Consider the following 26,186-nt stretch of genomic DNA (forward strand, 5'->3'; position numbering starts at 1 on the left):
TTCATCGATCCCCCAGCCCTATCTTAGTCCCCATCCATAGATCAATCTCTCTGTTCCGAAGCCAACCCACGAAGAACTTTACAGAGTTCAACCAAAAAACAGAAAACAAATAACTATAACCAATACGAGATGGAGATGAAAATATGACAAAAATGTGGCTGGACCGAACTCAAATGGCGATGGGTTCGAGCCTGAGGAGATTAAATGCAAATCATTGCTCGAGACCTCTAGATGAAACCCGTTTGGAGTTTTTCAGATGTGTCTCCGCAAGCCACCTTCCCAGCGACCCATTTCGATATTCTAATCCACAATTTGCATATTTCTGGCCATCGCGTGGATATGGCACATGTGGCTATGGCATTTGAAAGCGAAATGCCTTGAGCGAGGGCCGAGAAACAGCCGAATCATTGGGCCAATTGGCCAAGCACAAATGTGTTGAGTCAGCATTTGGAAATGGAAATGCAAGCGAAGGTTAGTGGGCCTGATCTGTCAGTTGCCCAATTACCAGGCGATTCAATTAGCGATCGGGTGCTAAACCGCCAGAAAGACGGGCAACTGTAGCATCAGTCGGACAAGAGCTGGCTGTAGTGTATCTATGGGATGAGATTCAATTCGGGTCATCTGCATGCCGAGAGATACATCCAAGACGAGTACGAGACACGTCTTTGGAGATCAACAGCGATGCGACCGTGACCGTGCATTTTGATTAAGTTGTTTGTCTTCGAAGTTCAAACCGACACTCCAACTACATGTTTGGGGCCCAACTCTGGCGCGAAGCCAGACAGACGCTACTTGGGCGCTCTGGCAGCGCGGCGGCCTTGACACAAATTTGTGGCAGCGTCAAACACAAAATTAATCTCTCCGCTGAACAAATTGTTACGCATTTTGTTCATTATCTCTTAGGCCTTAGGCAATGGCAGCAGCCCGCAACCCGCCACCCGCAACCCTTCGTGTGAGATCTAACTACTCGTACCTTGATTTGGTTTCTCCGATTTTCTCATTCGCGTCTCTTTCGGTCTTTATCGCGGATATACGCCTCATTTGCCATTAATTAGTCGACCTATTGATGGCTTCATGAGGCGAGGCGAGGCGAACAAAGGCAGACATTGTGCATGGCAGTAGTATGCCACCGAACACCACCAATGGAAGCGGGGGAAAGTACAGCTGGCAGTGTTGGGAAACGGCCTTGGCTTCGATTGGTTAACTTAATTGAAAGTTTTGAGAATGTGAAATCGATCGGAAGTGAACAGGGGAATGCTACATATAAACGCGCGAACGTACAGTTAACAGTGTTGGGCAACTGAAAGAAAGTAACATAAAAGCCAGCAGCTTATGTTTGAGCTCTATTTGAATACTGAATATTTCTATGGACCGTTTTCTTTGGTGTCAGTCCGCTGGGAAGTGTCTGCTCTCACCTAGGCGCCGCGCCTTAAGCCCTTCTGAAGGCTGGAGTACTGCCGCCACTTGTCGCTTAGGGAGGAGCACGAGCGGCCTGCGCAATCGTAGCTCGGTGATGGGATGTTCAGCTGTTCGGAGAAGCTGCAGACGGGAGCTGCTGCGCGCGTCACCCCCATGACGCTCTTGATGGGCGGCGGCTTCACCAAGCGCACCAAACGTTTTTTCTCCACGGCGGGCTCTTCCTCCAGGCACGCCTCCTCTGTCCGCTTCTGCATGGGCCTGCGTCTGTTCACCAGGCGATTGGCCATCATCTGGTGGTCCGGGGACCTGATCGAAGGCAGCTGCATGTGGTGAAAGCTGCGACGACTGTCGTAGTAGCCGCGGGGGTGTCTCCTTGGGCCCCGTCCAAGATCCCCGCTGGACTCGAGATCCTCGTCGCACCGCTGGCTGGGGCAGGTGTGCCAGGAGTGCCAGTACTTTGCCTCCTCTGCATCTTCGCGCTTGCGCAGCCACTCCTCGCTGGCGCCGTACTGTTCGTACTGCGTTTGGTTCTCGTTCTCGTGCCGGCTCATGGTCACGTCCTCGCCCCGGGACTCGTCGCGGGTCCGATCCGACCCGGGCAGATTGTAGCCCCTGCGCGACTTTTTCAGCTCGTATTCCTGCCGCTTGAGCTCCCTTACGCGCTGGTACCGGCGTTTCCTGCTGTAATCCTTGGCCGCTTTGTGAGCGGCCTTCCTCTTACGACGTTGCCGACTCTGCTGCTGATTTCGTCTGTTGTCCGCATCGTAGATAATGTCGGGCTTGGAGATTCCCGGAGCATTCCCACGGGACCACCTCCGCTTGTTTTCCTCGATGATCAGCTGCTGGCGCCGCTGGTGCTCCTGGGGGTCCTGCATGATGGCGCGCCGACCTGGCTCCCACACGGGTCCGCGTCGCTGGCTGCTGGCCATCGGCTGCCCCATGTGCTCCTCCATGGACGGATTATCGAACCGGTGCAAGTGGGAGTGCAGCTGACTGGGCGGGTCGGGGTTCCAGTGCCGCCAGTCGAAGGGCCTGTGGCTCAGGAGCCGCACCTGGCGGGGCAGGTGCTGGGGCTGCGGCAGCTTCCTCCAGCAGTAGTTCAAGCCCCGAGCCACCTTCAGCGTGCAATTCATTTCAAATATTGCAGAATTTTGTTACGGAAAATTTTGATTATTAAATACGGAAAATCGGAAATATGGAAATATGGAAAAACGGAACACAGGCTGAATAATTTTTGGTTTCTGAAATGATTGTTTGGTGTTTTTTCGAAGGGATAAATTTTGTGCACAAAGGCCAAATGGAAAATGGAAAATGTTTTGTTTTATTTGGAAAACTTTGAAAATGGATGACCGAAATTTTGTTGTACTGAATGCTTTGGAGGTTTTCGATGTCATGATCTGTAGATTTGAAGGAAAATTCAGGGCTCCAGTCTATCATTTGAGGGCAGTTTTTAAGGCATTTCAGCATAATCTGAACAGGCTGTTGGTATTTTGTAGGAACTCGTAGAAGTACATCTCAGATCTTGAGAGTGCATTCCCAAGACTTAGATGAAAGAGAACGCTCCGGACGAGTTATTCAAGTCCAAGAACCATCCAATTTCGGTCATCAGCTCAGTTTACGAGTCGATTAGCTCTGGCACTCCACTTCCTCTGTATCTACTTATCATTTTGTGGCCTTTGACTCGACTGCACTTCCGCCGGCAAGCGGATTTTGATCATGCAGACAGACGGAAGCTGCCTTGAGTGGGGTATACCGCTTATCCGCTTTACCTGCCTAATGAACCACGACTCCGACTAACCGTAAGACACTTGTTCTCTTCTGCTTTAGCTGGCCCAACCGAAACCAACGTTCAGCAGCAAATTGGCGCCACCGACGAATCTCGAGCCCTACACCATGGCTGTCATAACGGATCATGACAGCAGTAGCAGCACCATCGGCACCTCCACAAACTCCACCCCCACCGCCAACACCACCAACACTCACAACAACAACAACAGCAGCCTCAGCAATGGGAAACCACACAGCAATCGTGGGCAGCCGAGCAGCCAGCGTCAACAGCTGAGCACGGCCCTGACCATTCCAGAGTTTTTTGCCCACAAAAACATCTTCGTCACCGGCGGCACGGGCTTCCTGGGTACCGTACTGATCGAGGCACTGCTGGACACACACCCCGACATCGGCACCATCTACGTCCTCGTCCGGGGTAAGAAGAAGTTCGATCCCAAGGAGCGGATCAATCGCCTGCTTCAGAAGCCGGTAAGTGTGGTTACATTTTGCAACTAGTCACTCGGCCGGGGGACAAGGGTCACGACCAAGTCCCACCCCTGGGCACTCTCACTGACATCATAGGGTATCATTACAGCCAATTACGTGCCTCTTTATGGAGCGTTAATTTTTCAGAGTCGTAACCCGTCGAAAGGGGACGGAGACAGGCAGACGACCCACCGCGACCTCTTCCGCTTTGGCTGCTTGGCGGTTTCTGCCTCACGCCTCCTTCCACACATGTTTCCTATCTTTCTTTGGGTTATCTTTCGGGTCTGTATTCACTTCGATATACTCTCTCACATGAGAGCAGCATTTCCTAGTCCCACGCTCAAGTTTTTCCCACGTATGGCTCTGCTATGGTAGGGATATCCGAACAATCAGTATAGACACCACAAACCCAGATAAACCTCAGCCCTATAGTAATCTGTGAACCCGTAAGTGTATGCAAGACTTCGGTATTACGTCCAAGCTATTTATCTTTCCCTTTTTCTTGACGTTCGAGTCTTCCCAACATGTTGTTAATTATATTTTTAAACGCACTTTTTAATGGCGCAACAGCCACAGATTGTGGCTTGCTGGGTATGGAAATTACTTACTCAAAACCGCCCTTCCCCTGGTAGTAGTAATCATAATTTGTGGGCTCTTACCGCAGAGCTAGACACTTATCAAGGCAATGGCTTTCTCCCGCACAGATCTTCGAGAAGTACGCGGAGAAGACCCTGGCCAAGGTGGTGCCAGTCGTGGGGGAGCTGAGCGAGCCGAACTTCGGCTTCGGGCCGGAGTTGCTCCAGGAGCTGATCGATCGCGTGCACGTGATCTACCACAGTGCGGCCACGATCAAGTTCAGCTCCCCGCTGCGCACTGCCATCCGCACCAATTTGACGGGGACGATGCGGACCATCGAGCTGGCCAAGCAGCTGAAGCATCTGTCCGCGTACATCTACTGCTCGACGGCCTTCTGCAACAGCAACAACCGGGGCCTGATCGCCGAGGAGGTGTACAAGTCACAGTTCGATCCGTACGACATGATGAAAATGGCCGAGGACGACGAGGCCTGGGTGGACTTCACCGAGCAGAAGTGCAAGGGCTACATCCAGGACCATCCCAACACGTACACGTTCACCAAGAATCTGTCCGAGAATCTGCTGATGGCGGAGATGTCAGGACTGCCGGCGGCCATAGTCAGGCCATCGATTGGTAAGCGATTCATACACTCAAACAGGACAGTTCGATCACCATATAATTGATTGCCTCTGCAGTGTATGGCACCTTGGAGCATCCGATGAAGGGCTGGGTGGGCAATGCCAATTCTGGTCACTTGGGCTTCCTCGCGGGCTTCGTCAAGGGCATCTTCCGGACGATGTGCGGTCAGGCCTCGGCCGTGATTGACATCATTCCATGCGACTATGTGATCAACTCGTCCCTGGTCATGGGCTGGTACGTGGGCACCCGCCAGCTGGAGCAGCCGGAGATCATCCACTGCACCTCGGGCGAGGTGAATCCGCTGACGCTGTCCGAGTTCTGCACGACCATCAACGACAGCGTGGAGCGGCATCCGCCCAACAGTTTCGTGTGGAAGCCACTGACCAAGCTGCGCAACGGCTGGCGCTACAATCTCTTCTTCTATCTGTTTCATCTGCTTCCTGCCATGGTCTTTATCATTCCGGAGAAGCTCTTTGGCATTGGCATGCCGCAGCACACGTAAGAATCCCGCCAGTACACCGCCCGCCAGTTCTCAGATTTGCTCTCTTTCAGGGCCTATGAGTACATGCGCGTCTTCCAGAAGGGCACCAAGGCCTTTGACTACTTCCTGGACAAGGACTTCCGGTACTCCCTGAAGAATGCCCTCCGCATCTCGGCCATCATCCCGGAGAGCGATCGACGGCGCTACAACTTCGATGCCAGCCAGTGCGACTGGTCGGAGTTCATCGATCGCTGCCTCATAGGCATCCGGCGCTTCTACTTCAAGGAGTCGGCGGTCACCACGGAATGGCACCGCAACTACTGGAAGGTGTAAGTACCCTGTAAGCTCTCTCTATCTCTGATCCAAGTCTCTATCTCTCTCTCTCTCTTTCTCCTCCCTCGCATCAGCTTCAATTTCCTCTACTATGCGGGCTATGCTGTCATCTTTGGCGTCCTGTACATTGCCCTCGTCCCCTTTCTGGGCATGCAGATCGGCCTCACGCTGGCGGTGCTCATCTGGGGCTTCCTCGTCTGGCTGTAACGGACCACCCCGCACTCCGCATTCCGCACTCCTGATCCTGATCCAGACCCCCTTGGACAGTGCAATAATCCTCCTCCTTCTCCATATTCACTCTATCCCCTGTTCGTTTCCATCGTAGTTTGTCTTTGTAGGGTATCCATGTATTTTACTTTTAAGTCCTTTCGCTGAACACAATCTAGTACAAGTCAATCCTCGTCGGATCGGTCCACGGATCGAACATCCGATAGAATAAAACTGTATAATATGAAGAATAAACAAAACAAAACAAAACAACACACGAATCTATTCACACAGCAATGCAATATGTAGCCCAAAACTTAGTCACATTAATAACTAAATACCTATGTAAAAGTAAAACAAAAACAAAAACTATAACTATAACTAAAGTGAAAAGTGAAAATATAAAAAAAAACGATTGTAGATTGTTTGTAATTATCAGCCGGTATATAGTCAAATGGTCGAAGAGTACGAGAATTAAACTTTAAATAATTAAATGTGTAACTATTATGCAAATAAATACAACTTTATTATTAAGGAACACATCGCTTGTGTACTGACTATGCCCCGACAAATGGCTTCTGATCCAGAAAGGGTCTATGCTATGTCCTGCTTGCTTTTTTTTTGGATTACTATCATCTTTTATGCGCTATTTAATCTATTTTTCATCTATTTATCACAAATTTCTGGCCATTGATTTTTTTTTAATTTAGCTGGCATTAATTAAATATTTAACTGGTAAAAATTTAAGAAGAGCTTTTAATTGAGCTTTTAATTAAAGCTTATTTGTTGTTTTTTTTTCGTATTAAATGTTGAAAAAATACCTTATGAATATTACAAAAATTTTACTTGAAAAACAGAACAAAAATACTGCAAAAAACACGTACACCATAAAAACAAAAAAAAAACGTTTGGCATTTTTTGGTTCTTTTGGGTTAAAAACTTGGCTAATTTTCAAATTTTACATGTATTTTACACAAACTACCGATATATTTTTGTGCTGGCGCCCTCTTTTGATAGTTACATGAACTAAGCATGGGACAGGCAACTACCGGCCGTGTGATGGCGCTAACAATTGGGTAAAATCTAAAAAAAAATGCAATGAATAAAAGCAAGCTGCGTCTGCGCGGCTACCAGCTCGACTATGAAGAGAAAAATATATTTCTCTGTATCACACTATGATTTTTCTATATATACCTACCTATTCTTTTGCTTTTCTCTTATGGGTACTTCGGTATTTTTAACTGATTTACCCAATAATGGTATACAAATGTTAAGGGTAAGGTCAGCTAAAAAAGCAAGAGAGCACGATATCGAGAGAGACTTAGGCCACCGAAGAGAACACAACGACCACGTTACGATCATCACTATATCGTTTTCGTGGTGTTCTTGACGCAACAATGAATCTTCATTCCATACGCGTTCCCGTAAGATGCATTTGATTTGTATGGGAAAATTTTCAGCAACATGGGGAAATGAAGAGGCAGCATTGTTGTGCAACTTTGGCATGACACAAACATATGCATTTATAGGTAAAAAAACATATCATTCTAGGATAAAATCATAAATATTGTTTCAATGGAGCTTGGAACAAAACATTTAACATCAATTAAAGGAAATATGGTATAAAAAAGTACATACGCATACAAGAAACTTGGTTGACCAGCAACACTGACGTCACATTTAGTCAACATTTACGTTTTATGCTTTCGCCGTTTTTGTTTGAATCCTATTATCTAAACAATCCCATTAAAAAGAGTTCTGAAAACTAGCCAATCCTAAATAAAATTCATTGAGGAGTTGGATAAAATTATTTTTTTAGGGCTGAGAGGGCCAACTATCTAGTAATATTAAACTGAATATCAAATTTGACGAATTTCATATCACAAAATATCATGGTATGGCAGCCCGCAGCAACTACGAATTGCATGAGTATGGCAACGCCACAAAACGACGTCACATTCGTTTTATGTTTTTTTTGTTTGAACCTTAATATCTAAATAATCCAATAAAAAGCCCCGATCATTCGTAGTTTTGCTTTTGCCGGGAGCGGAGAGCGAGCGCTCCATTCAGTTTCAGCCCGAGCCGATATCGTAACTTCGCAGCTACAGACACAGATACAAAACTACAGATACGGATACGGATACGAATACGCGTGCATCTGCATTTGTGTTTGTATTTTGTTTACAGTCGCATCAACATCTTGGGAGCAGGAGAGAAAACATACGAAAGCAGCAAAAAAGAGTGGAAGAGAGAGAAGGTCGTGCTTGGGAGGACGTGGAAAAGAGAAATTGCCAATTCTAAAGCGATTTGCAAGCGATCTTAGGATCTATACTCAGCGCCAGGCAAGCGGAGCTGCAACAGGCAACATCCACAGATAAAAAGTTAGATAGATATATATATATCTAAGCCCATTTCGTACACCTGCTGAAATTATGGCCAGGTAAGTCCCACTAAATGTGGCTTAAACAATGCAAGACCCGATCGTGGACCGTGTGCATGTGTGTGTGTGTTTTTTTTTTGGTAGCCCGTTTGACAACTTTCGTCCAAATTTGTCTCTTTTCTCCGCTCGGTCGTGTGCCGAAAGCTGCTATTGAGGTTAGATATTCGGTACAAAGTTCAAAAATGCATGTAAATCATCTATTTGTGCACGATCTCTGACTTTGACTCGAGTGCATTTCTTCGAATATTGATTCCATAAACAGCAAAGGGCAGTGGAAATGTACAACAGCTACTCGTAATTCCATTCTACTACCATCTCACGACACTTTCTTCTCGTTGCGAGAATCCATCACTGGATTGATGTGGTAACTGTGTTCTCTCAGAGAGTGTTTTTACACACAGAGACAGAGAGAGAGAGAGAGTAATAGAGAGCGACTGCATTCCAGTCGCCACTCAAACTTTGACCTGTTCTCGCCTTTTCCTTGGTGACTTGTGGATAAGTGCAGTGTATCCACATATCTGTAGATCTCTGTCGCAGCATGCCGGTGATGACGTCAATGGTTCCGTTTTGCAGCTCGGCAGAAAATCGAGCGGAAAATAACAGGTTGTCAGAACTGAGAGAAGCCGAAAAACAAGATCCATTACATACTATTACATGCATCTTTGGCAAAACATAGTAATTTTAAAGGTTCATTAATAATCGCACAATTAAACCAGAGATTTATGGGCCACCGCAAGGTTGGCCATAGTTGGTAGGGTCAGTTACCCAGACAGGCCACCGAGGGCACCTTAATTGCTGAGGTAGGAATGGCCATTTAATTTACATGCATTACACTGATACTCGCATAGGGGGGTTCTTAAGCTATTAAATATAATTAAACATTGCACAGCTTATACATATGTAGGTGCATTTGGAGAACTCTGTTTCCATCGATTGTTGAGAATATTTGAGTGGCCTCCGAACACTGTTTGCTAACCTAACCAAAGCATAATTTGAAACTAATTTCAAGTAGCACCTCTCACAATACAGTAAACCCCAGCCATTATTTACCCAAGATAGGACCCACAACTGGCCAGAAGCTAAATCTAATCAGTGTTACGGACAATGCATGGTGCCAGCCAGATAAGAAACCCAATTTACCACAGCCGAAAATGGGATCAAAGACACAGAGGCAATAGAAGAAAGCGACAAGACAAGACACCAAATTTTGCTCGGGTCTTGATCGGGTCACCCGCCTGCTATGTTTCCCCTCCCTACTAGGTTGTAGCTGCTCCAAAGTGAAAGCTCAATTTAGTTATGACAACAATCTCTGACGAGGGGCCAGGGGACAACATGGGATCATTAACCATGACTTGACTTCCTTTGTATGGACCTGCAAAAGCCTCAAGCCTGTGACTACATGCGGAAATCTGCTTAATTTTTGCATATAAATATTACAATATAGAGGTACATATAGGAAATGTTGCATTTCTTCGAGTTTCTTATGCGATTTGTTATGTAGGAATTATATCACGCATTTGTTGAGGGGAAACACAGAGATCCCCTTCAATGATCATCATTATAAAATCATTTGGCATAACAAAAAATGGGGAGATGGCGCGGACTGGAGATCATTAAAAGAGAAATGCGCTTGGACTTGGCTAATTAAATGGTCAGGTTATGTGTGTTTGTCGTTGTTTGATGGGGAAAAGGTTTGCCTATACCCTGGAGACAGTTGAGAGGTGATGCGAGAGGGCAAATCATATTTTAGTAGAACTCAAAACAGTGAAGACACTAGAAAAGTGTAGCTACGATCGTCTGCTGTCTCTCTTGGAAGCATTTACAAATAGTCTTCAAGGCAGAGAAGAGATCAAGGAATATGCCTTACCTTAACTGATAACAATCAGATGGGAATAAAGATCCAAATATGTATCTCCTGTCTGAATGATACCTTCGAACATCCAAATCTATCCCATTATCCAATCTAATGGCATTCCTTAGTCGATTGGCAGGTTGTTGATTCAAATCACACGTTTCCAGCCGAGTGCGCAGTACAATGGCCAATATACCATTAGGCCAGACCTAGCAGGGACGCCCACAAATGGTATTTGAATAGTAGGAGTATCGGCAGTGACCCGAAAGCCGACACCCGACACCTGCTAACAAATCATTAGGTGGATCAATATTGGAAGAGCCACAATGAGCAGGCACTTAGAACTTGCCACTCACGCGGGAAACAGGTTTTGACTTGGAATCGAGTCGGAGATGTCCACAGAGTCGCATCGCAGCCTCCGCTCGTCAGCCCGTCCGCTCGCTTGGGGGTTTCGTAACTTTGCCACGACGCGACGCCAGCACCCATTGGCATTTGAATGGGAGATGAGAGAAAGTTTGATGAGAGTTCATTTTGATTTTATGGCATCTGAAAATACATGTAGATGCAGTTGTTACATAAACAGAGCTCGGAAAAGACGACTAACGTGATCATACGCTTTCAGCTCTTCCATCACAGACTTCTATGCGGGGCGCAATGTGTTCATCACGGGCGCCACTGGCTTCGTGGGCGTCACCATCGTGGAGAAGCTTCTGCGCGATGTGCCCAAGGTGGGCAACCTGTATCTGCTGATGCGCGCCAAGAAGGGCAAGAGCGTACAGGAGCGGCTCGAGGAGCTCAAGAAGAACTCTGTCTTTGATCGCTTCAAGGAGATGGAGCTGGAGTCGCGTCTCTCGAAGATCGTCCCCATCGAGGGCGATGTGGGCCTGGACAACCTGGGAATCTCGCCAAAGGACCGCCAGACGCTGATCGATAATGTGAATGTGGTGTTCCATTCGGCGGCCACCCTGGACTTTTTCCAGTCCCTCAAGGAGACGACCAACATCAACCTGAAGGGAACGCGACGCGTGGTGGAGCTGTGCCAGCAGCTGAAGCATCTGGACTCGCTGGTCCATGTGTCCAGCGCCTATGTAAACGCCTATCTTACAGAGGTCGAGGAGAAGCTCTATCCCTCCCCCGACGATCCCGAGAAGATCATACAGCTGGCCGAGACGCTCAACGACGAGGCGCTAAAGGCACTCGAAAAGAAGTGAGTACGCAAAGCGTTTTCCACCTGGAATTATATAACTTTACAATTGTACAATCATCTGTTTCAGACTGCTCAAGGACCATCCGAATACGTACACCTTCACCAAGCACCTGGCCGAGCACGAGGTGGCCAATGCGGCCAGCAGCTTCCCCTGCGGCATTGTCCGCCCCAGCATGAGTGAGTGACAGACAGACGGGGATCTGCGCTGATCAGATATTGAAACATCTCCTTTCAGTCACGGCAGCCTGGAAGGAACCCATTCCCGGGTGGACCATCTCGAAGAACGGTCCCCAGGGCTTCTTTATGGGCGCCTCCAAGGGAGTGCTGCGCCGCCTGCCCCTGGATCCGAGCATCATCATGGACTACATTCCCATCGATGTGGTGGTCAATGGCATCATCACCACCGGTTACTATGTCAATGCCCTCAAAGCGAAGAACGCCGGCCGTCCCGCCGAGCTGCAGATCTTCCACCTGACCTCCAGCACGTACAAGCCCTTCCGCTTTGACCTGATGGCAGAAAAGATCAACAGCTATCTACACGACTATCCCCTGAACAGCGCCGTCTGGTATCCCAATCTGAAGCTGGTCAAGAGCCTTTGGGTCTTCCGGCTGAGCGCCATACTGTTCCACTTTGTGCCCGCATTCTTCCTGGATATTGTTACCCGCATCGCCGGCGGCCGTCCCATGTGAGTAGCGCAGAGATCTCTCTCAGAGTAGGAGTTAATTTCCCTCTGACCGCAGTTTGATGAGGCTGCACAAGAACGTGTGGAACTCGCTGAACACCCTGGAGCGCTTCATCTTCACAGAATGGCACTTCGACAGCAAGCGTCTACTGGCCCTGTCCAAGTCCATGGACGCGGTGGACAGGAAGAAGTTTATCATTGACATTGGTGAGCTGACGTGGGACGAGTACTTTTCCAATACCATTCGCGGCGTGCGTCAGTACCTCAGCAAGGAGTCGCCCAAGAATCTGGAGAAGGCACGTCGCAAGGATAAAATGTTAGTGATCATATAGCAACGCACCCCATTCCATCGGTATACTTACCCATCTATTCCACAGTCTTCTGGGTCTGCATGTGGCCCTCCAGCTGCTCTTCTGGTTTGGAATCTTCAAGCTGATCGTCTGCATCTCGGGAGTCTCCAACGCCAAGGCGGCACTTATATTGCCCGTCTTCTATTACCTGTTCGGACTACTCTAGGGCGGCCGTAGTTTTAGTTGAGCATTCTCTCAATGTTATTAACGCTAAATGCAATTTGTACAAGGTTGGGTTTTACAATAAATTAAAACACAAAAAGTAAACAATGAATGGCGCGTAAAAGTGGGCTTTGACGAAACGGAACGGTGAGCAGCGCAATCGTGAGTTTGGCAGCAGGCGTTAGTGCTTTTTGCTACTTGGAGTACTGCAAAACGCTTTCCAACACTTATTCCCGCGATCGCGATCGCCTGCTCCGTTCGGTGAAAAATTACAATAAATTAATAAATTTAGTGCAACATTAAATATATTATAAGCAAAACGAGTGCGTTGGCGTTGTCGTGGCACTGTGCGTGGAACTGAGTGCGATTGGCGAAAAACGAAACGAAAAAAGGGAGAAGCAAGAGAAAGCAAATCACAACAACAGTGAATGGGGAGGGGGCCATAGCCAAAAGCCACAAAAATATTGAGAATCACAGTTTAATGCTGCAACACGGATCCGAAATCTACAATAGCAGCAACACCTGGAGCTTCACTGTACGTGCCACATATCTTATTTATTTGGTGAGTGGGAGGAAGGGCATCGAAATGTTTAAACAAAGAGAGAGACGCGGAGAGTAAAGGATCTCTCGCAAACACATACACACCCACTCAAAAGTGTCTGGCGCATTTTGGAAGGGGTATAGGGGCAACGGGACCCGAGCAGCTGCTTTTCCCCAAAAACAAATTCGAAAAAACAACATATACACACACGCATGCAAGGAAAAAACACCTTTCCACATATGCAACAAGTTGTGCATGCGCTGTTGCTGGGGGAGGGGTATTGGATTGATTTCCCCATCGTTTACCGTTCATTTTTGGACGTTTTTGCTTTTTATCTACTATTGCGTAGTGCCGCCGTCGCGCGCTGCCAATGTCACCTGTCTTTATGCGCTGCTCTCGCATATTTGCTCTCTCTCGCTTCCACACTGGTTTTTATCTCTCTGGTGCCGTTCACACTGGCACAGACGACGACTCGACGATCTACGTGTCCCTTTCGCACGCCCATTTGCCCGTTGCTGCTCAGTGCACGTAACTGTATTTTGGCATGCATGTGTGTGTGTGTGTGTACGTGTGTCGAGTGTGGAGGAGAGTGAGAGTGTGTATATTTCCGCCTATTGATAACAGAATAACTGTTGGTCGATGATGGGTGGAGCAGGGGGATCCACCATCGTCATGGCCTTAATTCGTATGGAAGTATAGTCCGAATATCAGTTATATTTTCATTCTCCCGCCTCCCGGCGCATCATCCCAAATTCTAATCGCAAAGTGCAAATATTGATTTTCTATAAGTATGTGTGTGTGTCATGTTTATGTGTAGCTTATACCCTTTCCAGAAAAAGCATTTCAGGGCACATCTATTCCGGATCAGAATACAGAATACAATACAGTTTTTTTCTATTCTCTGCGCTTACACTGTCAAATCTAGCACCCATCTTACGCAGCCCCGTCTTATCTCTCCTTCAGTGGTTATCATTGGCTTATAATTGGATTCTTAAGTTTGATAGAAACTGCTAGGAAGAAAGAGTCCAATCAAAATGGAACTTGACATTAAAACATAAACTTGATATCGTTGATTAGTGCCCATCTATTAAGAGTTTCCATCAATCTCTCGGGAAGGTCCCCGTATCTTCGTTGCTCCAAAATCTAACTCTCATGAAATTGTAGCACCTTATCAATAACAATAGTCAGTCATTGTTTCATTCGTGTTTATTTTTTTTTGGTCCCAGTATTAGAGAAACAAGTTCACAAAACTTTTGAACTTTTGTCTGCCCCGAACAGATTTCGTATCTGTATATGTGTCGTTGTTCGAGTTGTATCTGTATCCGTAATTGCTGCCATTTCATATTACGTCTTTGTGTTGTTGCTGTTTCAGCGGGAATTTCCCGGCATTAACCGAGTTGATAGTACAAATATACTAAGGGTAAATACATACATATGTATGTACATATACAATGAAATGCTGAAATTGTTGATCTGGGGTTCTGGTGTAGCTTACAAGTGCTCCCTACAGTAGGGACTCTCGAAAACTTTCCATTTCTATCCGTACACTCAATGAACTCAATGAAAAGTTCCCACCACAATGCGAATACGATTGTAATCAATCTTATCAGTTTTCTGCATAAAATTGGGTTTACTTTATATGGCAGTATGTCCCCCCTAGAGATAAGCAGAGTGGAGGCTCTCTAGTGGAACCCCTCCAGTGAACACACCTTTCGGCGCGGACAGGCGCCTAAAAATAACTCCATATTGATTATTTGCACATTTCCGAAAAGAACAGAACAGTTCTTTGAAGAAGCTCATTCTCACACAGAAAAAGAGAGAGAGTACACGATCGATTATAAATAAATAAATAACCTGCATATATAGTATTAATGCCTTTTATTTTCGCACTACGCGGATCGGACAGGACAGGAGAAGAGTTCCATTCTCGATCCCCTTTCCCCAACCTATCCCAAGTGCCCCATGGCTTTTCCATTTCCAATTCTAAAAGTCGCGCCAATGACGTCAGTCCCAAGGCCTGACGTCTGCACAAAATTCCGCAAAACGCCTCTTCAAATTATTGGCAAGCAGTCGGGACGGAGAGAGTACGGCGGAGAAGAGAGAGAGACAGAGAAGACGTGAAGGAGAGTGGGAGGAAAAGAAAAGCAGAGCACAAAAATATTGTACAAAATAAAATTATTTTTGTTCCATTTCTCTCTGGTTTTGATTTTCTTGTTGTATTTTTTCGGTTTTTTGCCTCCATTCCTCCATTTCATGTTGTCTCCTGCATTTGATTTATAATTTTCACAATTTCCAACGTTCTCCATTCTTGCTTCTTCTCTCTCTTACTTTGCGTTAAATTCCAAATATTTGTTGTATTTTCCACAAGAAAAAGTGAAAGTTGTTTTCCATGTTATTTATTTTTTACGCCAGCTTCTTCAGCTTTTTATTTCTGTTATTTTGGTATTATTGTTGTACTTTTCGGTTAGTTCTTGTTTTTACGCATTGTCTTTCCCTTTGTCGTCCGTCCATATGTTTTGTGTTCCCAACGGGGAAATGAGAGGAAGGAGGAGGGACCTCTTGGTACGTAGTTCCTTTAGCAATCTATTTTTTCGGTAATTTCTTTTTTTTCCATCCCCACAAAATTATTTATGTATATTTATTTATATTTTTGACACGCCAGACAGCGAGATTTCCGGTCAATATGCATTGATACTCTCCTCAAATCTCAGTTGGACGGCACGGGACCCTGGCCTTCGGGGGGCTGACAGTTCGATTAATTCCCTAAGATTTCGGTTATCAGATTGAATTGTTTGATAGACACTGGGATTTGTGGCCGCCTCTGGGACTGTAAATCAAAATGAAAGCTGCCGGAGGAAAACCCCAACATCTAGTGATCTAGTTCTGAACGTTTAAGAAATGCTTATTGCTGAATGAATCTTTGCTGCAATTCTTTTTCAGTTTATAATCTGTTTGAATCATTTTTGATCGATAACTATATTTTGTAGTGTTTCTTCGGTTTTCCACCTTTATTCCCTTATTGAATTTATAGCCCTGAACCTTCTACATTATTGGATCATCGGAAAAACCCCTATATCATCCTTCAACGCGGCCTCTCTTTTATATTTTCCCATTTAATGAATGGGAATTTTGTTCCACTACTTACAACAGTTTTCGCCTCCATTTCCCTTCCACCTGTACAATCCCCACGCAATCCATGATCCACATTGTGGAACCTAAACAATCCGTGGGCTGGGCGCTGCCATAATTTTAATGACTTTGTAAACTTTTTGTTGTTTTTGTTTGTGTGTTTCCCCATAGTTTTTCTTTTTAGTGTGTGTTTGTTTTATGTTTTTTTGGCACACAATGCGAAATTGTTGCTGTGTGTTTTTATTGTTGTTATTATTTCTTAGCAACTTTTATGTTTTTTTTTTGCGTGTCCTCGAAATAAACACACACAAAAAAATAAAGTTCCAAATGGGAAGAAGACAAATGATGTTTTACCTGAAGCATCAGTACATATGTATACATATATAAGATATCGAAATGAATGTGTACAGTGCGTTTTGAAACTCTATGAATACCCACTGAATATATATCCACACACTCTTCTTCCATATCTTCTTTATCAGCCTGCCCCTTTTTTGCTTTTACAGATAACACATATAACTGCACCAGATAGCTTACGTCTCTTGCTCCCTTTCTTCCGCTGGCGTTTTACTGCTATTTACACAGCGATGCATTCTATTGCGTTTCATTTAACTACGAATATTTTCTGCCCTGTCTTTTCCTCTGACTCTAAACTATGATCGGTAATCTGCAATCCCCTTTTTATGATAACTGAGCTTATTATTACTTGGTTTTAAGTTGATAATTCAGATACGATTTGATATAAAGCGAGTTGATTAAACTATCGTGTTGTTATAACTGATTTCTGGAATATGTGGATAGGCAGTAAGGGCAAGAAAAAGCTGTCTGATGGAAGCGAAACGCAGTGTACACAGTACGAAAACATATGTATGTATGATTTCTGCATCTAGGTACATATACTATTATCATTCCACACGTGTACTCTCAGTTTCTTCTTTATACTAAATATAGAGAGCGGCAAAGATTGCATATATTTGACGTCGATTTCCGATTCTGCATTCTAGCATTTCTATATGTACCTACATATCTCCTTCTATCTGCCTGCATCTGCATCTCTATCTTTATCGGTGTATTTGTGTTTCATGCATCTGAGTGTATCTGTGTATCTGGCTAATTGTGAAGGTCGTTTACGTCTGCAGTCGATCGCCTTTCTCTCTGGTTCTTGTTGTTGTTGCGTCTGCCACCACCCGCTACAAAAGGCCGAAAGGCAGACGAAGAACATGAAGGAAAAGCACACAAAATTAATTTTCATTCCCTCCCCCTCTCTTCTGTCGCCCCTACATTCGATTTGATCTCTTTTCCACCCCTCGAAAATTCCTAACCAAAAACAAAAAAGAAAAGGAGAACAGAATTTGTTTATATTTATACGCTAAATATTTTCAAATATCAGATCGCAATTTGCGTGTTCCGCTCATCTCCCATCCCATCCAATGCCCGCCGGCCAGCCCATAAGTACACCACCCTCCCCAACAGAAGGGTGAGACGGTGGCGTTGGAATTTTATTTTATGGAAGAGCCACATTTCAAGAGGAATTATTCTTCATAATTCTCAGAGGTCTTCTCTGAGGTTTTTCTCATCTTTAATGACTTCTTTATTTCGCACGGATCTCTAAAGTGTTGCCATCCCACTCCGTCGAAGAATATTGAGTTTTGTTTAGTTTGAGATTTAAAATAAACAAAAATTTGCTGGAAAGATGGAATATTTTTTGAAGTCTTTAGTTTTGGATACACTGCCAGATCGATTGCTTTTATGAAAGAAGAGCCTGGGATGCGGACCTTCAAGTGCGCAGCCAGTTCTATCGCTTCCCTCCGGTACTGGGCATCCGATTGCCTGCAACAGAGAGATGATCTTTATTAGCGATAATTTCTCCGAAAACTTTTAGTTACAATCCTCTTCTTCGCTGGCATTACACAGACATCTACTTTAAGTCCCAAGACCCTGTCTGCATAATATAGGGTATAAAATAGAATAGCTGGAAAAGAAACGAACAACGGGGGAAACAACAACTAAATTGAGATACATTTTTAATATATTATTTATGCTTTGGTGGCCAATTTTAATGGCGCCATCGCTTGCAAATTAAGTGCTATATTTTATAATTTATTTGTATCTCTTTTGCCGTCGGACATGGTTCTGTTTTTTTGTATCTGCTTCTGTTTCGGGGTTTATTGTTTGTTTTTATTCATTTTGTCAGAGTTTTTTTGTGGCCATCTCCTGGGAAAACAGGTGAGCCGCTGCCGCTGCGAGGGCGGTTCTTTCTAATACTTGGCTAAGCCATGGGTTTATCTAAGCGTTTTTCATATACCGGCAATTAAATGTTGATCCCATTTGATGGGTATTTCGTTTTTTTTGTTAACTCTTTTACCTCAGAAAAAATATCATTAATTTTGCGCAGATTTTTTTCTATATTCAAAGATCAAGATATACAGATACATATATACATACATATGTATATATGTATATATGAATATATCAAATATTTCATTCAATTTTCTTTGGTTTTCGGTGTGTTTGTGCAACACCCACACAAAAGTTTATTTTTATAAAATAAAGAGAGAGACGGAGCGAGAGAGAGCCACCTATACAATTGCAATAAAACAAAATTAAAATTTCTTGTTTAAATGCTGGCATTTGTGTGGTGCAAAAATATTGAATGATTTAATTGATTCGGTGCGGTTACTCTACACTTTTTCTGTGTGTCTCTTTTTATGCGTATGCTTAATGCAAGAAATTTGAATAATTTATAATTTGATTTTGGGATATTTGGAATGAAAATTACGTTACCTCTATACAGACAACATAGCCATACAAAAATCACAATATCAAATGACTACATCGCCAGGCTACAATATAAAGACGGGATTTGTATTCGTATTCATAAAATCACGTACCATTCTCAAGCCCTTTGAATGTTTTCAAATTATTGCCACAGTCACACTCCGAACAATTCGATTTTATCCGATAAATTTCAAAGAAACGATCGTTCCATGAGAGTATCCACAGGTTCGGTTGCTCATTTGCTGTTTTCTCTCGTGATTCTTTGTTTACGCTCTCCCAAACAATTTAACTCACACACACACACAAATGCAGAGATAGCAGACAATATACGAGTGTTTGTGTGCGTATTTGTGTTTTCTGCTCATTTTCCTCGCCGCATTTTCAGTCGTTTGATTCTCGAAATTATGCGATTTTTAGTTTTTCAGTTTATCGCTGGCATTTAAGGCGTTCGAAACGCGCACCAAGATCGAATACAGATCGAAAAATAGATATTTCTTGTGGGAAAACTGCGTGAGATTTTCTCGATTAAAGTCGGGAAAAACCATTAGAAATGGCAATACAATTTATCAAGTGTGTTTAAAAAAGGAACAACTGCAACTTCTGTGTGGAAAATCGAGGGAAAAAAAAGAGTAGCAGATAAAAATGTGAAAAATGTTAAAGTTTAAATTCAAACATTGAAAAATTAACAACAAAAGAAAGTGCAATAAAAACAAGACAAACTACACAAAAGAAATACACATAAATTATATCTGAAAGAATAATTTGAAATATTTCCAAACAAAATTAAAACTTTATTTCCCAAGAGTAATCTCAAATAGTTATTGAATACACAAGTTGAAATACTATCGCTTGGGAAGCCCTATTTATCAGTTTTCATCGACAAAATGTAAGTGGGAGCAGATATAGATACGTATTATAGATATGCTTTCATCTATACCTGAACCTGAAGAGGCGCCCATTATCTCTATGGGGTGTATATATCCTATATACATACATATGTACCTAATATATCTATAGATGGTTTCTGTGTACTATATAGGGAAACGGATTATTTATCACTGCCATCCTTGACAATGGCCGAGAGTCGGCAGTGGAGAGGCAGAGAGATATAGACAATATGCCACATCGATCGTTGTGTCATAAATATTTTTAAACATACCCAAGAGACACCTCTCCCTCTTCCTATTTTTCTCTTGCTGTTTCTGCTGCTGTTTTTTAAAAACAATATTTAAAGCCTCTTAGTTAATGTTCTAAATCGGGCCATGGATTCACCCGCATGCAACACTCGCATCCGAGTGCCGGGGGCAGATACTAATTGAATTTGTGACATTACCTGACTGATTCCCTTCTCCTCTTTCCGCAGGTCTGCAGCTGTGACAAATGATGGCCTAAAATGGCGGCTACACCACCAATGCCGCCCGGATCAAACAGTTACCCATTGAATGGCAGCAGCAGCTTCAATCCAGCGGAAGGAAACACCAGAGGAAGGAGCAGCAGCAACAACATTAGCGAGGCAATCAATCAGCACTTTCTGCGGAAGAAGGAAGCTCCACCGACGAGTCAGAGGAGTCACTGCGCCAGCTATGAGCAGCTGGAGCTACTGGAGCATCCACAGCCAGCAGCAGCAGCAGAGGCGGCAGCAGCAGCAGCACGACCAGAAGCAGAGGCAGCACGCAAGCAGAACACGCATTGCCACTGCACGAACATCAGTATCATGCACCTGTTCCACGAGATGAAGCAGGAGTTCCCCACGATACCCGATGCCATTGTGACGCAGTGCGTCAGCGAGAATTGCCATCAGCGCGAGAACTGTATACAGATGTTGAAGAAGGAGCTGGCCCTGCATCCGATACCTGTCCAGAGCTACCCGGCCAAGGTGTTGCAACAACAGCAACAGAGGCAGGCCAAGCCTCCCACACCGCTGAAGCCATCGAGAGTGGCACCAACACAACCCCCAGTACCGAGTCTGAATGGGAATGGCAATGGCAATGGCAATGACGATGCCAGCCCCAGCCCCACTCACAGTCCGAGTCCCCAGCCCCGGCCGCGACCCACCACGCTCAATCTGCAGCGTCAGCTGAATGCCCAGCTGCAGCAGAAGATCCACCAGCGACAGCAGAGGCAGCAGCGCGACAACCAGCCCCCGCAGCTCACGCCCACGTCGCTGAACAAGCCACTGCGTCGGGCGCCAGCCCTGCCGCCGCCACCTGGGCCACCGCTAGCACCCAAGCCGAGCTTCTCGAACGATTCCTCCTGCCTCACCAGCCCCATGAGCTCTAGTGAATCGGAATTCTCACTCAACGCCGTCTCCTTATCTTCGCCGACGTCAGCAACAAGAGCAGCAGCAGCAGCTACAGCGACAGCGACAGCTACAACGCCTCAACAAGCCTCTCCGGTGCGGCACCGTTCAGTCATCAATCTGCAGCCGGAACTGCCGTATGCACGCGATTTCCTCAGCAACAGCAGTGCCCTCTCGCCAGCGTTGACGCCACCGACGCTGCCCGGATCCCCTGGCTCGGCCTCCGCCGTCTCGCCGGGTCGCAAGAGCTTCACCTCGCTCAATCTCACGCTGCGCCAGCCGACTGGCGGCGCCCAGTCCGCGATCGACATCACCGCCGGTCCGGCGCCCAGTGGCCAGGGCAGCGGCATCACCTACTCCAGCGTCAGCTTCGACGCCCGCCGGGGGACGCATAAGAACTTCCAGCTAACGGTCACGGACGAGGGCAGTGTCTTCAGCGCCGGCTGCATCCGTCCCCAGGCGCCGTACGCCGCGTGTGAGCCGCAGCAGCAGACAGCAGTTCCTCCGCCACGCCAGCCCCCGCCCCCGCCGGCGGCGTCGCTTCTCTCCACCGATGGACTTTCACCTTCGGACTGTGACATGCCTGAAGTATTCCCCTACCCCACGCAGGCCCAGAACCACGTTGTCGCCTCCAACTACAACACGAACCATGCCGCGGACACCAGCAGCGGCAACAACAACAACGGCAGCAGCAGCAACGACAGCAGCCCCGTCAGCATGCCCCTCTATGCGGGGGTTCTCGAGGAGTGCGATCCTGAAGGTGAGTTCCCGATCAGGGAACCCTAGAGAAACTCTCTTTAAGTCGAAGACTGTCCCTGGACATTGTAATTTCGATCATTTCATTTCCGTGTGGCACATGTCTACCATATATTCCTACACATGTTCCGACATGGGTTCCAATGTGCTTTACGCCTTATCGAGCCACCCAGACGACGTCGTAGTTTCGTTCTGTGTTTCGGTTATCGGTGCAGGTTCGCCCCAATATTGTTTACAATTGATAACGAAATTGAATTACGCCCCAAAATAGAATTAGCGGGAACTCTCTGCCAGAAAGAGAGAGAGAGAGAGAACCTTCATTCGTAGAAAATTCTCAGTAAATCTCTTTCCGAAGGGTAACAGATCGCTAGCTCATGGAAAGGGGTAGGGTTCAAGGCTTTCCCATGTCCATTGGGTGGGGTTACACTCCAATATGATTGATACTGGAATTATAGGAGAGTTTATGGTCGAAATCGGTTGAATTATCAAATAAATTCTGATAAAATATAAGAAATTAAGTTATTGACGTCACGGAATAGAATAGATTTAAACACTGAAGACAGTAGACGGCAGTTGGTTATCAGGCCAGAGACACACATATCGAATATAATCTAGGAAATATCTGATGAATTTTATGATATTCACACTTCCCATCCCCCTACGGGGATTATAGGTCCATCCTTCCCCCATCTCAGTGTACAATTTTCAACTTTGTTGCATTTGATTTACCCTTTTGCAGAATATACGATATATACACAAACCGATCCCCGACACACACACACGTACACAAATAATATATATATACAGATATGTATATACGTTTGTAGGACGCCCACGCGCTCGGAACTTTATAGATTGAAATGTCTTTTGTCTGGCTTCTGCTTTGGCTGTGTTTTCCCTCACTCTCTCGGTCTCTCTTTCGGCATCGTTCAAGTTCACGGCGATGCAGAGAAAAGTAGACGGGGGAAAATAGCGGAATCGACTCTGGGTGGGGGGCGGCGGGCATTAAGCATACGCAGCGTGGGCCCCGCCGAGCTGACGGCTTTTCCACTTTGACATTTAATCACGCGACAATCGACGTCCGACGGCCATTAGAAGCACTTTAAATGTCGTCGCCTTTCAGCCGGAATTCAGTTTGGAATTTGGGGACGGCAACACTTTTCGCCCATTAATGAATTAATTTTTCAATTAAAATGCCTCCCCTTCCATCCCCTCCGCCCAATATCCCATACGATGGATAGAGAGATGAGATGAGAGATCCCTTGGCCCACTGCCCTGTTGGCTATTTCCGTTGGAGATCTATCAGAGGCGCGTCTAAAAATAATCAAAACAGTCGAAAAGTCGCACAAATCAAAATACGAAATGCATCAAAAGATCATTCTATTTATAGTCAGGCAGTCCTATATGTACACTGAAAGAGCACAGGAGGGGTATATTGGCTCCGTCTAGGTGCATGTAACATCCCGAAGGAAGTGTTTCCGGGCCCCATTAAGTACAAGTATTCTAGCTTAGAATCAATATTCGATCGATACATATTTTTGTCAAAACAAAGTGAATTAAAAGCACCGAGTGCCTATTCGGCAAACACCTTTCGTTCATTTCGTTATATTGAGCAAAATAATAATCATTTATTTTTACCCATTTTCTTTCGTAGAAATAAATTATTATTAGATTGATTTTCGGTTGTGTTGTGGCTTCCCATGCTTGCGCATTTTCACTAAATTTATCTTTCGCTTTAAATATAAATTCTGTTTATGAACCGAACCTTCCCTCCCCTGCGGCAGGCAGGCAGAGGAGGCACGCGAGTATTTTTAGCCTCAAAACAGAGTAATAAAATGTGATGTATTGGCCAGTAAAAATAACTTTCGGCGAACATTCGGAACATCGCGAAATCATTTAACATGTGTTGCCAGGCAGCAGAACTTTCAATTCCCATTCCCATAATCGATCGATTAACCATTTTCCAAACACTTTCTGTTTCCCCCCTGCTCAGCTCGAGCGGCGACCATTGAGCGTCAGAAGCAGCGGCGGGACAAGCTGGCCAATGTTTTGAGAGACAACAAGAAGCGACTGCTGGTCCTGGAGCAGGAGATCAACATACTGACCGAGCCCGTGCCGGTGGGCGAATCTGAAAGACTGGATAGAGATATCAAGAAACTGACTGAGGACTGCCAGCGGCTGCTCAACTTGATCAACGGTGAGCCGAGAGTGCCCCATTCGTCTGTGTGTGCTAATGCTAATCAATGTTTCTTTTGTAGAACCGCAAGCGAATGGCTCTGGTCCTGCGCCAAATTCCATGAATCGTCAGCACTCGGCCCCAGCCAACAATATCCAGCAACAGATACAACAGCAGCAGCAGCCACAGCCATTCCCACGCCAGCGCCCATCTGGTCGCTCCCAGGCGCCGCCCAGCTCGTTGCGTCTCCACTCTGTGCCGGCCCAGCCAACAGCCCAGCCGGGTCCTGACTTTGTGCAGCACCACAGCAGTGCTCCGACTTCTGCCTGCCTGACGCCCCAGCAGCAGCTCCAGCTGCAGCAGGAGCCGCCGCCTACGTATGCCCAGTACTACCAGTTCCAGCAATATCTGCAGCAACAGCGACAGCAGCAGCTCCAACAATTTCAGCTGCAACAGCAGCAGGCGCAACAGCAACAACAGCAGCAACAGCAGATGCCTGCTCAGCGTCCAGCAAACGACGAAGAAGAATACCTATCGGACTCGGACGTGGACGAGGATGAGGAGCCACTTGACATGTGGGCCTGCAATATGTGTACATTCCGCAATCATCCGCAATTGAATATTTGCGAGGCCTGTGAGAACGTTAGGATCCAGCCGGGTATGATACGCATTGTCCCTAGCGGAGGTGGTCCTGGAGCTGCTGATGGAGCTGCTGGCCCGCCCTCTGCGAACCTCGAGCAGCAGCAACCGCAGCAGCCCCAGCAGCCATATGCCTTGCATACATAACCCATCCAGAAACGGAATGCAAAGTTCTCCTAACATGCATGCGCTCGCTTTTGATTGCTTACCCCCACAAGCCAGATCGCTCGCACGCGTCCTGCATGAGTCCTGCTGATAATGGTGGACTTTGAAACTGTGATAGCATTTAAATTAGTATCGTTTGGCCCTGGCCCGGCTCGATAAAGTGGGGCTCAACCTGAAAGACATGTCCAAGCAAGCCTCAGTGCCTCAGCAGCAGCATCGCGTTAACGATAGCATTAACAGTAACAGTAATAGTAACATTAACAGTTGCATAGCTCTAAGCAATGAAACAAAACAAAGTTTATTATTTTTAGCAACTTGATCAATAAAGAACGTTATTTAAATATTTAAACCCGCTTCGCAAGTTGTCGCTCTACACGTTTGCACGTCCCTCTCATTGGTTGAGCGCAGAATATATATTTTGTGGCCCACTCTATACTTTTAGGCCCAGTGCTGAGTCGTGAGGATATACATATAACGCTCTCGCCTGGCGAAAACCGTGAGTAGAACTTGCTGGAGAAGCCCACGAGATCTGGAAAATCAACTGAATCCTCCCTCCACTCTCTTGCTTAGGTATTATACACTCCTGGATACTATCATGACAAATGGCCAAACGCTCACCATAACCACCCAGCCAACTGCAGAGATATTTATTGTAATTCGTTAATCTACGTTTATTTTATTATTTAATTTGCTCTTTTAGTAACTTATCCGTAAAAAATTGTAAATAATACGTAAGAGAATATTTAGCCAAATGCTGCTGGCAGCAATTACTGTATTTCTACACTAGCTAAGCCATTATCATACATTGATTCTGTAAGAAAAGACTTTAAGTAACGTGTCGCATCAACTGAAACTAGCAAGTAATTTTCGAGATGGAATACATTGTACATTTTGTAGATAATTACCTGGTGAAAACTAACTGAGTTAAGGTTTTCTATAAGAAACAAGAACACACAAACAGCCAACAAGCAAAGAAACTTTTGTAAGCTTATCAAGAGCCGCATATTGAACGAAATTAAAATGCAAGTTGATAGAATTTGTTTCGTGTTTTAAATTTTCCGACCAATCGACCGCACACGCAATCATGCTATCGATATCCGA

The 26,186-nt window shown here is 45.6% G+C and overlaps 4 protein-coding genes across 7 annotated transcripts; 3 read left to right on the top strand and 1 right to left on the bottom strand.

Moving 5' to 3' along the window:
* Positions 1 to 1,298: 1,298 nt before the first annotated feature.
* LOC111075978 lies at positions 1,299 to 2,806 on the bottom strand. The gene has a single exon (XM_041591834.1). The coding sequence runs from the start codon at positions 2,550 to 2,552 to the stop codon at positions 1,416 to 1,418; it is 1,137 nt and encodes a 378-aa protein (XP_041447768.1). The 5' UTR covers positions 2,553 to 2,806; the 3' UTR covers positions 1,299 to 1,415.
* Positions 2,790 to 6,422, top strand: LOC111075976 (putative fatty acyl-CoA reductase CG8303). The gene is made up of 6 exons (XM_022369534.2): positions 2,790 to 3,166; positions 3,247 to 3,675; positions 4,377 to 4,881; positions 4,944 to 5,385; positions 5,440 to 5,697; positions 5,776 to 6,422. Exons 2-6 carry the CDS (start codon positions 3,313 to 3,315, stop codon positions 5,906 to 5,908), a joined length of 1,701 nt encoding a protein of 566 aa, XP_022225226.1. The 5' UTR covers positions 2,790 to 3,166; positions 3,247 to 3,312; the 3' UTR covers positions 5,909 to 6,422.
* A 1,501-nt stretch (positions 6,423 to 7,923) lies between these two features.
* Positions 7,924 to 12,707, top strand: LOC111075977 (putative fatty acyl-CoA reductase CG8306). The gene is made up of 6 exons (XM_022369535.2): positions 7,924 to 8,348; positions 10,823 to 11,407; positions 11,475 to 11,584; positions 11,643 to 12,093; positions 12,149 to 12,406; positions 12,468 to 12,707. The coding sequence occupies exons 1-6, from the start codon at positions 8,341 to 8,343 to the stop codon at positions 12,604 to 12,606; spliced, it is 1,551 nt and encodes a 516-aa protein (XP_022225227.1). The 5' UTR covers positions 7,924 to 8,340; the 3' UTR covers positions 12,607 to 12,707.
* Positions 12,708 to 12,832: 125 nt separating this feature from the next.
* Positions 12,833 to 26,113, top strand: LOC111075973 (mediator of RNA polymerase II transcription subunit 15). Of its 4 annotated transcripts, XM_022369527.2 has the most exons (6): positions 12,833 to 13,164; positions 20,414 to 22,109; positions 24,099 to 24,302; positions 24,364 to 24,939; positions 25,528 to 25,581; positions 25,656 to 26,113. In XM_022369527.2, the coding sequence occupies exons 2-6, from the start codon at positions 20,444 to 20,446 to the stop codon at positions 25,682 to 25,684; spliced, it is 2,529 nt and encodes an 842-aa protein (XP_022225219.2). In that variant the 5' UTR covers positions 12,833 to 13,164; positions 20,414 to 20,443; the 3' UTR covers positions 25,685 to 26,113. The 4 variants fall into 4 exon arrangements, with proteins under 4 accessions (XP_022225219.2, XP_022225216.2, XP_022225218.2 ...); XM_022369524.2 differs by lacking the exons at positions 25,528 to 25,581; positions 25,656 to 26,113 and having other exon boundaries at positions 24,364 to 25,430; XM_022369526.2 differs by lacking the exons at positions 25,528 to 25,581; positions 25,656 to 26,113 and having other exon boundaries at positions 12,833 to 13,137; positions 24,364 to 25,430.
* Positions 26,114 to 26,186: the final 73 nt, after the last annotated feature.

Source organism: Drosophila obscura, unplaced genomic scaffold (genome assembly GCF_018151105.1).
Source record: "Drosophila obscura isolate BZ-5 IFL unplaced genomic scaffold, ASM1815110v1 contig_151, whole genome shotgun sequence".
Classification (NCBI taxonomy): Eukaryota; Metazoa; Arthropoda; class Insecta; order Diptera; family Drosophilidae; genus Drosophila; species Drosophila obscura.

Bases quoted from the DNA above. Each gene is read 5' to 3' on its own strand.
- LOC111075977 (XM_022369535.2), top strand. The intron at 11,585-11,642 runs GTGAGTGACAGA...ATCTCCTTTCAG, and splicing joins CATTGTCCGCCCCAGCATGA to TCACGGCAGCCTGGAAGGAA. The intron at 12,407-12,467 runs GTTAGTGATCAT...TCTATTCCACAG, and splicing joins GCACGTCGCAAGGATAAAAT to TCTTCTGGGTCTGCATGTGG.
- LOC111075973 (XM_022369524.2), top strand. From the start codon at position 20,444: ATGGCGGCTACACCACCAATGCCGCCCGGATCAAACAGTTACCCATTG. The intron at 22,110-24,098 runs GTGAGTTCCCGA...CCCCCTGCTCAG, and splicing joins CGAGGAGTGCGATCCTGAAG to CTCGAGCGGCGACCATTGAG. The intron at 24,303-24,363 runs GTGAGCCGAGAG...TTTCTTTTGTAG, and splicing joins GCTGCTCAACTTGATCAACG to AACCGCAAGCGAATGGCTCT.
- LOC111075976 (XM_022369534.2), top strand. From the start codon at position 3,313: ATGGCTGTCATAACGGATCATGACAGCAGTAGCAGCACCATCGGCACC. The intron at 3,676-4,376 runs GTAAGTGTGGTT...TCTCCCGCACAG, and splicing joins ATCGCCTGCTTCAGAAGCCG to ATCTTCGAGAAGTACGCGGA. The intron at 4,882-4,943 runs GTAAGCGATTCA...TTGCCTCTGCAG, and splicing joins CATAGTCAGGCCATCGATTG to TGTATGGCACCTTGGAGCAT.
- LOC111075978 (XM_041591834.1), bottom strand. From the start codon at position 2,552: ATGAATTGCACGCTGAAGGTGGCTCGGGGCTTGAACTACTGCTGGAGG.